Source organism: Balaenoptera borealis (genome assembly GCF_965194805.1).
Source record: "Balaenoptera borealis genome assembly, chromosome: 2".
NCBI lineage: Eukaryota > Metazoa > Chordata > Mammalia > Artiodactyla > Balaenopteridae > Balaenoptera > Balaenoptera borealis.
The window spans coordinates 173,800,205-173,812,272 of record NC_138867.1 but is presented as its reverse complement, the minus strand read 5'-3'; the positions used below and the strand labels follow the sequence as shown (position 1 = coordinate 173,812,272).

The following is a 12,068-nucleotide window of genomic DNA, read 5'->3' as shown; positions in this document are numbered from 1 at the left end:
GGGAAACAACCAGTGCAAAGGCCCTGAGAAAAAGAGGTTGGAACATTGATAGAGTAGCAAGGAAGCTGTAAGGCTGGAGCTTAGGATATCGTATCAAATGAAAGAAGCCAGTCACAAAAGACTATATTGTATGTGATTTATTTATATGAAATGTCTGCAACAGGTAAATCTGGAGAGACAGAAAGCAGATTAGTGGTTGCCAGGGGCTGGTTCCAGAAGGGGGATGGAGAGAGACTGCTAATGGGGACGGGGTTTCCTTTTTGGGTGACAAAAATGTTCTGGAATCTGATAGAGGTGACGTTTGCACAACATCGTGAATGTACTAGTATCACTGATTATACAATTTAAGGTGGTTTAAATGATAAGGAGAGAAAAGGGAGGGAGTGACAGGTTTTGAGGTTATGAAAATACTCTAAACCTAGCCTGTGGTGATGGTTGCACAACTCTGGGAACGTACATTTCCCAGAACAGTGAATTATACTGTTGTACGTGAATGGGTGAATTTTATGCTTGTAAATTATATCTCAATAAAGATGTTAAAATATTATATTATTGCAATCTAAGTATGTACACGGTTTTATTATGTTTTTTATTTTTTAAATAAATTTATTTATTTTATTTACTTATTTTTGGCTGCAATGGGCCTTTGTTACTGCATGTGGGCTTTCTCTAGTGGCGGTGAGCGGGGGCTACTCTTCGTTGCGGGCTTCTCATTGCAGTGGCTTCTCTTGTTGCAGAGCACGGGCTCTAGGCACGTGGGCTTCAGTAGTTGTAGCGCACAGGCTCAGTAGTTGTGGCGCATGGGCTTAGTTGTTCCGCATGGCATGTGGGATCTTCCCGGACCAGGGCTTGAACCTGTGTCCCCTGCATTGGCAGGTGGATTCTTAACCACTGCGCCACCAGGGAAGCCCAGTTTTATTATTTTTTTCTCAACATTTTGCCATAAACATGCTTTTGTTTTCATGGAATCTTTTTAAAAACAACTTTATTGAGGTATAATTTACATACCATACAATACACCTGTTTTAAACATATAGTCAATGATTTTGTAGTAAATTTACCAAATTGTGCCACCATCACCATAATCCTGCTGTAGAACTTTCCATCACCCCAAGGAGATCCCTCCTGCCCCCTTTGCAGTCCATCCCTGCTCCCACCCCCAGCCCCATGGTAACCACTGATGTGCTTTCTGAGTCTACAGATTTGTATTTTCTGGACATTTCATATAAATGAAGTTGTATACTATGTGGTCTTTTGCATGGGACTTCTTTCACTCCACATAACATGTTTGAGTTCATCTGTATTGTTACATGTATGGATAGTTTGTTCCTTTGCATTGCTGAGCCGTATTCCATTGCATGGAAGGAACAGAGGTTTTAATCCATTCATCACTTGAAGGACATTTACATTGTTCCCAGTTTGGGGCTGTTATGAATAATGCTGCTGTGATTCATTGAATCTTCATCTTTATAATGCTTAACTGCACCAAAAATATTTCATTTCTCTCGCTAGATCGTGTTCCAGAATTTATTAAACTATTAAAAAAATTTTTTTGGCTGTTTAGGCTATTTCTAGTTATCTGCTATTTGGATAACACTGGGATGAAACTGTTTTTACTCTTGCCAATATTTTTCCATTCTGTTGAATATTTCTAGTGAGTGGTATTCTTGAATTGAAAGGTATGAACATTCTTATGGGTTTTGAGAAGTGTTATCTTATTGCTTTCCAAACAGATTGTAACACATTAAAACACTCTCCAACCCCAAAGCTCCCAGCATTAGATGTTTTCATTTTGCTCTTTTTGTCTGAGGGGTTGGAGTGGGGTGGATACTGACAGAGTATCTGTCAAATAAGATTCCCTCTATTTTATCATCATCAGAATAGCTATTTTCCTAGAGGTCTATTCAATCTCTGTATCTGTGTGTGAGAGCCATCTCTTCAAGACCTGAGCCCATTTACCAATGGTGACCTTGATTCATTTTTTAAAGTCCTCAAACTCTTATTATTTGTAATCAGAAAAGCTCAATAATCAATTTACCAAAAAAACTGAAAACATTATAGACTTACGTAATAGGGGAAGTGAAAGTTTCCGATCCTGTGACAGCATGCTGGAGGTGGTTGGTACTGGCTTGTGAGAGCTGACTGAAATTTTCAAGAATTTGGTGAGGTGATTGTCAAACACAACCATTCTTTTTTTTTAAATTTTTTTTTTTAATTGAAGTATAGTATATTTACAATGTTGTGTTAATTTCTGCTGTACAGCAAAGTAACTCAGTTATACACGTATATACATTCTTTTTTATATTCTTTTCCATCATGGTTTATCCCAGGATATTGAATATAGTTCCCTGTGCTATACAGTAAGACCTTGTTGTTTATCCATTCTGTATGTAATAGTTTGCATCTACTAACCCCAAATTCCCAGTCCATCCCTCCCCCACTTCCCTCTCCCCCTTGGCAACCACAAGTCTGTTCTCTATGTCCAAACACAGCCATTCTTAAACATTAAATTATAGAAACATACAATTAAATAGATTATATTAAAACAAGGCAATAAATACTCAAAGCTCATCACTTTCTAAATATTTTACCACACTCTACTCTTATCTCTCTTCTTGGCTATTATACCCATGTGATGGAAATAGTGTGTTACTGACCATCTCTTTACAACTGCATATATATATAATATATCTCCAATAACCAGGTTGCACAAGCTTATATGACTATATAGAACCATGGTCACTTTTTTTTTAGTTAACATCACATATTTTGCCTCTTTCCATATCATGTATATATCTCTAATTCACTTTAGCAGTGATATAGTATCCTATGTATGGGGATATATTATAAAACATTACTATTTATAGAAATTTTGGTTGAAAAATACCACAATTGCAAGAAATAAAAATCACCCCTAATACTGCTGACATATGAATTCTAAAGTAAAATTCCCTCCCTTTACTCTCCCCTCACCCTTCAGTGTCCCCCGGGAAGTGATCAGTGCAGACAGTCTGTTATATGCCATTAGCAATTTTTCTCTAGGTTTATGCAGACATAGCTCTGTCCTTTGAGCTTTTGTCAAAAATTACATCATGCTGTTTTATATACTGGGCTGCAACTTGCTTTTGTTGCAATAGGTTGTAACAATGTTTTGTGGTGATTGAGAGCCTGGGCTCCAAGCTGAGATCCTAGCTCCATTACTTATTAACCATGCGGCTTTGGATAAGTTACTGTACTAGGCTGTGGCTCAGTTTTCCCATCTATACAATGGGATAATAATAGTACCTCACAAGTTGTTATGAGATTAAAAGAGTTTAATGCATGTTAACCACTTACAACTATGTTTGGCACACAGAAAGCACTCAGTAAGTATTGGCTGTTGTAATAATAATTATTATTAGGTATATGTATGTACATCCATTTTATTATTTTTAATGCCTGCCTAATATTCTTTACATGGATGTACCATATTACTTAACCAACTCCCTTTTCATAGACAGTTGTTTTCAGTTTTCTTTTTACACAGACAGTGTTGCAATTAAAGTCCTTCTCCATCTTCACACACTTATGCTATTATTTCTGTAAGACACATTCCTAGAAGTGGGATTTCTGAGTCAAATTGTACGCACATTGTTCATTTTTTTCTCTTTTTCTTAGCTTTTTATTCTAAAAATAACTATAGACTCAGAGAAAGTTGCTGAAATAGTACAGAGAATTCCCGTGTATGTTTTATCTACCTTTCCAGGCTAGCAATGTCTTACATAACTATAGTATACTATCAAAACCAAGATATTGCACATTTTAACTTTTAATAAATGTCACCAAATTTATATCAACTTATACTCCCATCAGCATGGTATGGGATTAACTGATTTCTTGTACCTTTGCCAGCACTCCAGCAATTAATTCATAGTTTTTGCCAGTACAATGGATAATAATGATATTGGTATTTCATGTTGCATTTTGTGACTACTAGTGAGATTGGACATCATTTTCAAATGTTTATTGTCCACTTGTACTATTTCTATAAATCTCTTGTTATATTATTTGTCCAATTTGTAAGTTGTTTGCGTTTTTGTTGCTTATTTGTAAGAACTCTTTGTTTATTAAACAGGGTCTCCATTTATCTGTTATATACTGCAAATATTTCCTCCTAATGTGTCATATGCCTTTCAAGTTTATCCTCCTGAAATTTTACACTTTTATGTAATCCAGTTTGTCAATTGTTCCCCTTTATGTCTTCCAAATTTTGTTCTCCTTAGAAAAATGTCTCTCCAAGAATATGAAATCTTCTCCTATAATTTTATTTTGGTTTTCTCTTTGTTTATTAATTTTAAATACTCCCTGGATGATGATAACCTTTTATACATTTCAATGATCTCTATTTAATACAGATTCAACATTTGGGCAATTGATTTAATCCCAACCAGTTGTTACACTCAGTTTAGCTTTGCCACATTCCATTATTTGTAATTTGGATATGTTCTAATCTATCCATCTTTCCTTTGGGAAACCAGGGAATTTCCAAGCCAACAGAGGTTATGGTAGTTGGAAGGTCAAAATGTTCCCAGCTAATATACTATCCTCCACCCTGGCCTGCTGCAGGAGAGGTGAGGTGTGTGAAGGTGTTTGCCAAAGGATCGCTTGCCATCTCTACCTCGAAGGATCACACCCTGTGCTTGTGGAACTTACTCTCTGGCCAGGAGAAATTCACCATTTGGGATGGAGTCTCAAAAGATCCCACTGAACCTCAGATCTCGAGCCTTCATGTGGATGAAGCAAAGAAGGTTGTGTATTCAGCATCTAGCTCAAAGGTAACAAACACTTGCTCTGTTTGCAAAGTAAAGCTGAGACCAGAGCAGGCAAAGATGGCATATGGTGTTTATATAAGGAGGGGCTCCCTGATATGGGACAGGGGGACTGTAAACAGAGATACACAACCACTTGAGAGGGTGCCATAAAGGGCTTCAAAACTCATAGTTGGATTAGATGATCTTGATAGAGCTTTCTGATCCTAAGATTTAAGACCTTTCACCTTTTTTAATGCAGTCATTTTTTAGTGTTATGAATTTCCCTCTGAGTACTGCTTTACATACACCCCATGAACTTTGGTATGTTATGTTATCATTTACACTGAGTTCAAAATACTTTTAACATTTCCCTTTTGATTTCTTCTTTGATCTATGAGCTATTTAGCAGTGTGATATTCATTTCCAAATATTTGAGAGGTTCCCAGATAGTGTTCTGTTATTTTTTTCCTAATATAATTCCATTTGCATTATGTGAATCCTTTCAAATTTATTGAAATGCTCTTTCTTGGTAAATGTTCCACATGCATCTGAGAACAATATGTTTTCTGCTGTGTTATTCCATTATGTCAATCATAACTCTATAATCTGATCATTTTATGAATAGAAACACACAACAGAATAATGGGTTAAAGCTTAGCAATTAAAGGCATGGGGCAAATCTGTAACTCCCAGTTGACTTCTTTGCAAGCTGAGTCATCTTGATTGTATCACCTCACCTCTCTGCCTCAATTCTTCCTCTACCTCATGAGATAATGAATGTAAAACACCCTTCATAGTGTTGGGTACATAGTAAGCAACAAATAATTAATAGCTATTAATTATTCTATTTTATTAGTAATTGGTGGTTGTTAATGTAAGTAATATTGGTAGCTTACAAACTATGCTGTCCAAAGTGGAGAACCACCAGCTAGATGTGGTTATTGAGCACTTGAAATGTGGCTATTCCAAATTGAGATGTGCTGTAAGTATAAAACACACAGTGGATTTCAAAGACTCAGTATCATAAAAAAAGTAAAATATTTAAATAATAATTTTATATTGATTACATGTTGAAATGATAACATTTGGATATACTGCGTTAAATAAAGTATATCATTGAAATTGATATTACTTGTTTCTTTTTACCTTTTTTAAGGTGGCTAATAAAAAATATAAAGTCATGTGTGGTTTGCATTATATTTTTATTGGACAATGTAGGCTTAAATATTACAGAAGTGTGGGTTGATTTCAAGACTGATTATAGAAATCAGCTTTGTTATCAGCAAAAGTTTGGAAAATACAGTAAAGAAATAATATATAATAAATAATTGCAAACATTACCATTATTAACATTTACATGATTTTGCTTTATGTGGTGTGTGTGTGTGTGTGTGTGCACATGTGCTTGTGTGTATGAAACAAATGGGGATAAAACCATATACACAGTTTTTAAAAATAAATTTATTTATTTATTTATTTATTTTTGGCTGCGTTGGGTCTTCATTGCTGCGCGAGGGCTTTCTCTAGTTGTGGAGAGTGGGGGCTATTCTTCGTTGCAGTGCACAGTCTTCTCACTTCGGTGGCTTCTCTTGTTGTGCAGCACGGGCTCTAGGCGCGCAGGCTTCAGTAGTTGTGACACGTGGGCTCTAGAGCGCAGGCTCAGTAGTTGTGGCACATGGGCTTAGTTGCTCCGCGACACGTGGGATCTTCCCGGACCAGGAATCGCACCCATGTCCCCTGCATTGGCAGGCAGATTCTTAAACACTGCGCCACCAGGGAAGTCCCTAAGCAGTTTTATAAAGCTATTTTTGCCCATAACCTTAAACATTCTTCAAAAACAGCATGCTTAGTGATTTCATAAGATTCCGTTGCATGGCTCTGCTGTAGTTTATTTAATTAATCCCTCATTACTGGACATATAGGTTGTTTCCATTTCTTTGCACTTTCAAATAGCTGAGATAACTTTCCTTTTACATATATCTTTGTGTGTATCTCTCCTTATTTCTTTAGTGTAAATCCCACAAATAGAATTAATGGGAAATGTTTACTATTTAAATGATTACTGCTGATAAAAAGGTACTTTTGGGGGTAAAGTTAAAGATGAGGGCTTCCCTGGTGGCGCAGTGGTTGAGAATCTGCCTGCTAATGCAGGGGACACGGGTTCGTGCCCTGGTCTGGGAAGATCCCACATGCCGCGGAGCAACTGGGCCCGTGAGCCACAGCTACTGAGCCTGCACGTCAGGAGCCTGTGCTCCGCAACAAGAAAGGCCGCGATAGTGAGAGGCCCGCGCACCGCGATGAAGAGTGGCCCCCGCTCGCCGCAACTAGAGAAAGCCCTCGCACAGAAACGAAGACCCAACACAGCCAAAAATAAATAAATAAATAAATAAATTTTTTTTAAAAAAGATGAAACCTCTTTAATTATTAATCAGCAATTACTTGGAATGAACATATAGGCACATGGCATAGCTGACTGTTTTTCTATTTTTAAAACTTGTTATTTTAGAACAATTTTAGATTTATGGAAAAGCTATAAAGATAGTAGAGAGAGTTCCTGTATGGCCTTGTTCCAGCCTTCTCCAAAGTCAACATCTTATATAACCAGTGTACATTTGTCAAAACTAAGACATTAATATTGACAATTACTATCAACTCAGTTCCAGACTTTATTTGGATTTTATCCATTTTTTCACGAATGTCCTTTTGCCATTCCAAGATCCAATCCAGGATCCCTCCCCCTTCCCCACTCCTTTTTTTTAAACTGACAGAGTGTCGACAATAAAATGCATGAACTATAAAAAAGAATAGGTCTTAATATAGCCAATATTTTGTAATAACTGTAAATGGAAAGGAACTTTTAAAAATTGTACAAAGATAAAAAATTTTTTTAATTGCAATGACAAAAAAAAAAAAAAGAAGAAGAGGTCTTGCATTTGATCCTGGAAAGCTTGCAGACTAGGTCTCCCTCTGACATGGCTCTTTCTTTTCATCATTCCTTTAGGTCAATGCTTGGAATTCGGAAACTGAAGAGCTGATTTTCCGTATCCTGGGGGATGCCTCTGACCCCTGGGTGTGCACCGCAGTGCTGGCTTCCAGGGCCACACTGCTGATGGTGTCGCAGGGTGGCGTGGTCAGCCTGTGGAGTTCAGCCACAGGAACACTGCAAAGGAAGCAACATTTGTCCAGCATCAAAGAAGAAACAGTTACCTGTGGGGTCTCAGTCCAGAAACAAAGAAAGATGGTGACCAGGTCCAGCAAGGGCTCCATCTCTTTGGTAAGCAACTTGACTGAATAGGATGCCAACGTTAATTCAGCTCCAAAATGCTCAGATGGCCTAGAAGTTGGGAGAAACCATCTCACCTTTGATCTTTTAATAAATGACACTGGGCTTCTTCATTCTAGGGATCTGCAATTCAGCGCAGTCCAGGAAACATCTCTTGGTGTCTCCTGGGGGCTGGCCAGTGTGGGTGATTGTTGGTGCTCAATCCTGCTGGGGATGATCTGGGAGGAAGTATAGAATGTGCATCAGAACTGTCCCTGCTGAGGGGCCAGGAGCTGGGGTTCTATCCACCAGCTCCATCAGTGGTTAGGTGAGGGCTGCTCCCAGGAACATTAACACAGAGGCCAAGTGTGTGGAAGGATAGGGTCAGAAAAAACAACCCAGTGCAGAGTTGCAGGTGTGTGGTGAGCAGCCTTCAGGAATAGAGGAGTACGCTGAGGGGATATGGATGGGGCACCAAGAGTGAGTTATATAGAAGTCGTAGGTGGAGGAACTAGGGCACCTTGCCAGGCATCAGAGAGGCTGTAGAAGTATAAGAGTCCAACCACATCCTCAAGGAACTCAATCTAGGGAGGGAGCCAGGTTTGCCAATGACTTATAGTGACACAAAGAGTAACAGAGTCTGTTTTCAGTAGAGGTAGAAATAGTGTGTTCTTGGTTGGGGGAAGGAACAAATACTTCTGAAAGAGGCAGTCTGGGAAGGCTTCCCTCCGGGGAGGGGGGAGCCTCAGAAGAAGGATTTCCAAGATGAATAAGGGAAGATGAGGGGAATAGGGGATATCATGGTGGGAAAGTAGGAACATGCCTGGTGTTATAGGGAAAAGAAAGGTGGCGTGGAAATGGATCGCAGATGGTCTTGTATGTCCTGTTGAGGAAGTGAGAGTTTGAGGAAGGGAGGAATATGGCCACTAAAGAATCATCCCAAAGCTCCACATTTCTGGACCTCATACCTTGTAGCCTCCCTGAGCAATCAAGGCACGAAACACGATTGTGGAAGACATCCCCAGCCCTTTCATCAGGCCTCTTTGTTGCTTCCCTTTACTCCTTCATTCACTGATTGTCATCAGTAATATCCTTCAGCCTAGCAAGGAACTTGGACTTTAGGGTCAGACACACTCGAGTTTGAAAATCCTAGTCCTGAATGAAAATTCGTGCAGCCACTATGGAAAACAGTATGGAGGTTCCTTAAAAAACTAGAGTTGCCATATGATACAGCAATCCCACTCCTGGGCATAAATCCAGAGAAAACTCTAATTCAAAAAGATACATGCACCTCAGTGTTCATTACAGCACTCTTTACAATAGCCAAGACATGGAAGCAACCTAAGTGTCCATCAAAAGATGAATGGATAAAGAAGATATGGCATATATATACAATGGAATACTACTCAGCCATAAAAAGAATGAAATAATGCCATTTGCAGCAACATGGATGGACCTAGAGATTATCATACTAAGTGAAGTAAGCCAGAAAGAGAAAGGCAAATACGATATGATAACACTTATATGTGGAATCTAAAATATGATACAAATGAATTATTTACAAAACAGAAACAGACTCTCAGACGTAGAAAACAAACTTATAGTTAGCAAAGGGGAAAGGAGGTGGGGGAGGGCTAAATTAGGAGTTAATTAGGCTAAAATAGATAAACAACATGGTCCTACTGTATAGCACAGGGAACTATATTCAATATCCTGTAATAAACCATAATGGAAAAGTATATGAAAAATGGAAAAGAATATATATATATATAAAACAGTCACTTTGCTGTACACCAGAAACTAACATAACATTGTAAATCAACTATATTTCAATAAACAAACAAACAAAAACAAAAAAACAAACAGAAAAGAAAATCCCAGTCCTGCCTTTACCAAGTTGTATTCTTGGGCTACTCAGCCCTTCTTTGAGCCTCAGTTTCCTCATCTGTAAAATGGGGAGAGGGGACATGGCACCTACATCCAGGGCCACAACAAGGGATGGACAGATGGGCACTTGTTCAGGCTTCCAACCAGCGGGGGTGGGGTGGGGATGCTAAGATAACACTGGAGTGAATTGGAAACATGGTGCTAGTTAACTCAGATTTCTCCCAATATGACTCACCTTTGGTGCCCCATCCCGATCCCCTCAGTTCTGAAGACTATTCTGTCGGTCCCAAGCCTACTGATGGCAGTGCCCTCAGTTAGGAATGCCTATGGTGCTTGTCTGGGCACACGTCACTCATAGGGGGCTCTACACACATTTCTCCCACAGAGCCCCTATTTATGACTGGGCCAGCTCTTGTGGCTCTTCTTATGATCACAGGATACACTTCAGCAAGAAACCATCAGGAAACTTTGAGGAAGGTGAATAGCATGCCCAAGGGCCACACAGTGAAGTTGAGGGGAGAGAGAGAGAGTTGAGAGAGGGAGTGAGCAAGCATGGACTTGGGGCTCTGCCTTTATTGGGGTCTGAGGGTGGGGTGTCTAGCACTTTGTGGATTCACTCTTTATTGGCAAATTTAAAACATATGGGGAGGCATTAGGACACAGGAAGGGGAAGGCAGTCACCCAAGTGGTCAGTTATCTAGGTTATCCAGGGCTTTCTGAAAGAGGGACCTTCATGGGTGGACATCCTGGTCCCTTATCTAGTTGTTTTGCTAGTAGCTGCCAACATGTTTATTCAAGATGGATGTCTTTTGAAATGGCTGCCTCAGCAATCAAAAAGCTTGTTGTCAGACACTTACATTACAGCTGCACACCTGTGACTCTGCACCTGGTTGAGGTTTTTTTCTATCTCTTCTCCCCCCACACCAGCACACTTGGCCTCTGTGTTAATGCTCCTGGGAGCAGCCCTCACCCAACCTGAAATAGAGGGGGTGCATAGAACCCCACCCAGCTCTTGGCCCCTCAGTGGGGGCGTCTCTGATGCATGCTCTCCACTCTGTCTCAGAGCATCCCCAGCAAGACTCAGCTATGTTTGCCTGCACTGGTAACTGGCTTGATGAGCCACATTTATTGGCTGCCTTCCCTTCCCTGTCTCAATTTTCCACTCTCTACCAGTGTTTTCTGGGATCAATTCCCAAATAAACTAGTTGCAGTCAAATAATATTCTCAGTGTCTGTTTCTGACAGAACCCAAATCAGATTCTTGGCAAAATGTATATTGGGGCAGAAAGCTGCAGGCAGGACTGGACAGTAATCCCCAGCACCTCAAAAAGCTGGTGGTCAGGCTGCAGAGAGAGCAATTCTGTTATTTGGGAAAATTGTGGCTGGGCTGGGCTGGGCTGTTAGTAATAGGGGTCTCTAGAATCTCACCAGTGCTCAGATCCCAGCCCCGCTGGGGAGAAAGTCTTGATCCCACCTTCAAAACATTTGAAGACAGTGGTAAAATCAACTTAACTAAAGATGCAGTCAAGCCCAGGCCCACCTGAAGTACAGATTAGATTGATTCAGACCCCTCCACACTAGAGGCCCTTCAGAAGGAGTATCTCCTCTTCTAAAGGTAAATATTATTTAGTCTCTACTCTTCTTTCATACACAATATCCATCATATTATAAAAATTATGACATACACAAAGAAGCAAAAACAGGACCATAATCAAGAGCAAAAGCAACCAATAGAAGCAGATACACAAATGACTCAGATGTTTAAATAATCAGGCAAGAACTTTAAAATATTTAGGATAAATAATAGAAAAGGTGAATAGCATGTGAAAAGAGATGGGGAATTTCAAAATTTCAAAATCAAAACTAGAAAAAAAGAGACCAAATGGAAACACTAGACACAAAAATAGAATGTGAGGAAAAAAATTCATTTGACGGGCTTAAAAGCAAGACTAGTCACAGCAGAGAAAGAACAATGAATTAAAGATAAGTTAATAGAAATTACCAAAATATAAATATAAAGAAAAAAGCAATGAGGGGGAAAAGAACAAAACATCTGGGTATTGTGGGGCAATACCAAAAGGTCGAAAGTACAACTAGAGTCTCTGAAGGAGAGGAGAGAATGAGTATGTG

The 12,068-nt window shown here is 39.4% G+C and overlaps 1 protein-coding gene across 1 annotated transcript in view; it reads left to right on the top strand.

Annotated features, from left to right (window-relative positions):
• NWD1 (NACHT and WD repeat domain containing 1) overlaps positions 1 to 12,068 on the top strand; it is a 62,128-nt gene that overhangs the window by 24,975 nt on the left and 25,085 nt on the right. The window contains 2 exon segments of the mRNA XM_082380559.1: positions 4,606 to 4,814; positions 7,792 to 8,064. Of these exon segments, the coding sequence (XP_082236685.1) occupies positions 4,606 to 4,814; positions 7,792 to 8,064 (482 nt within the window).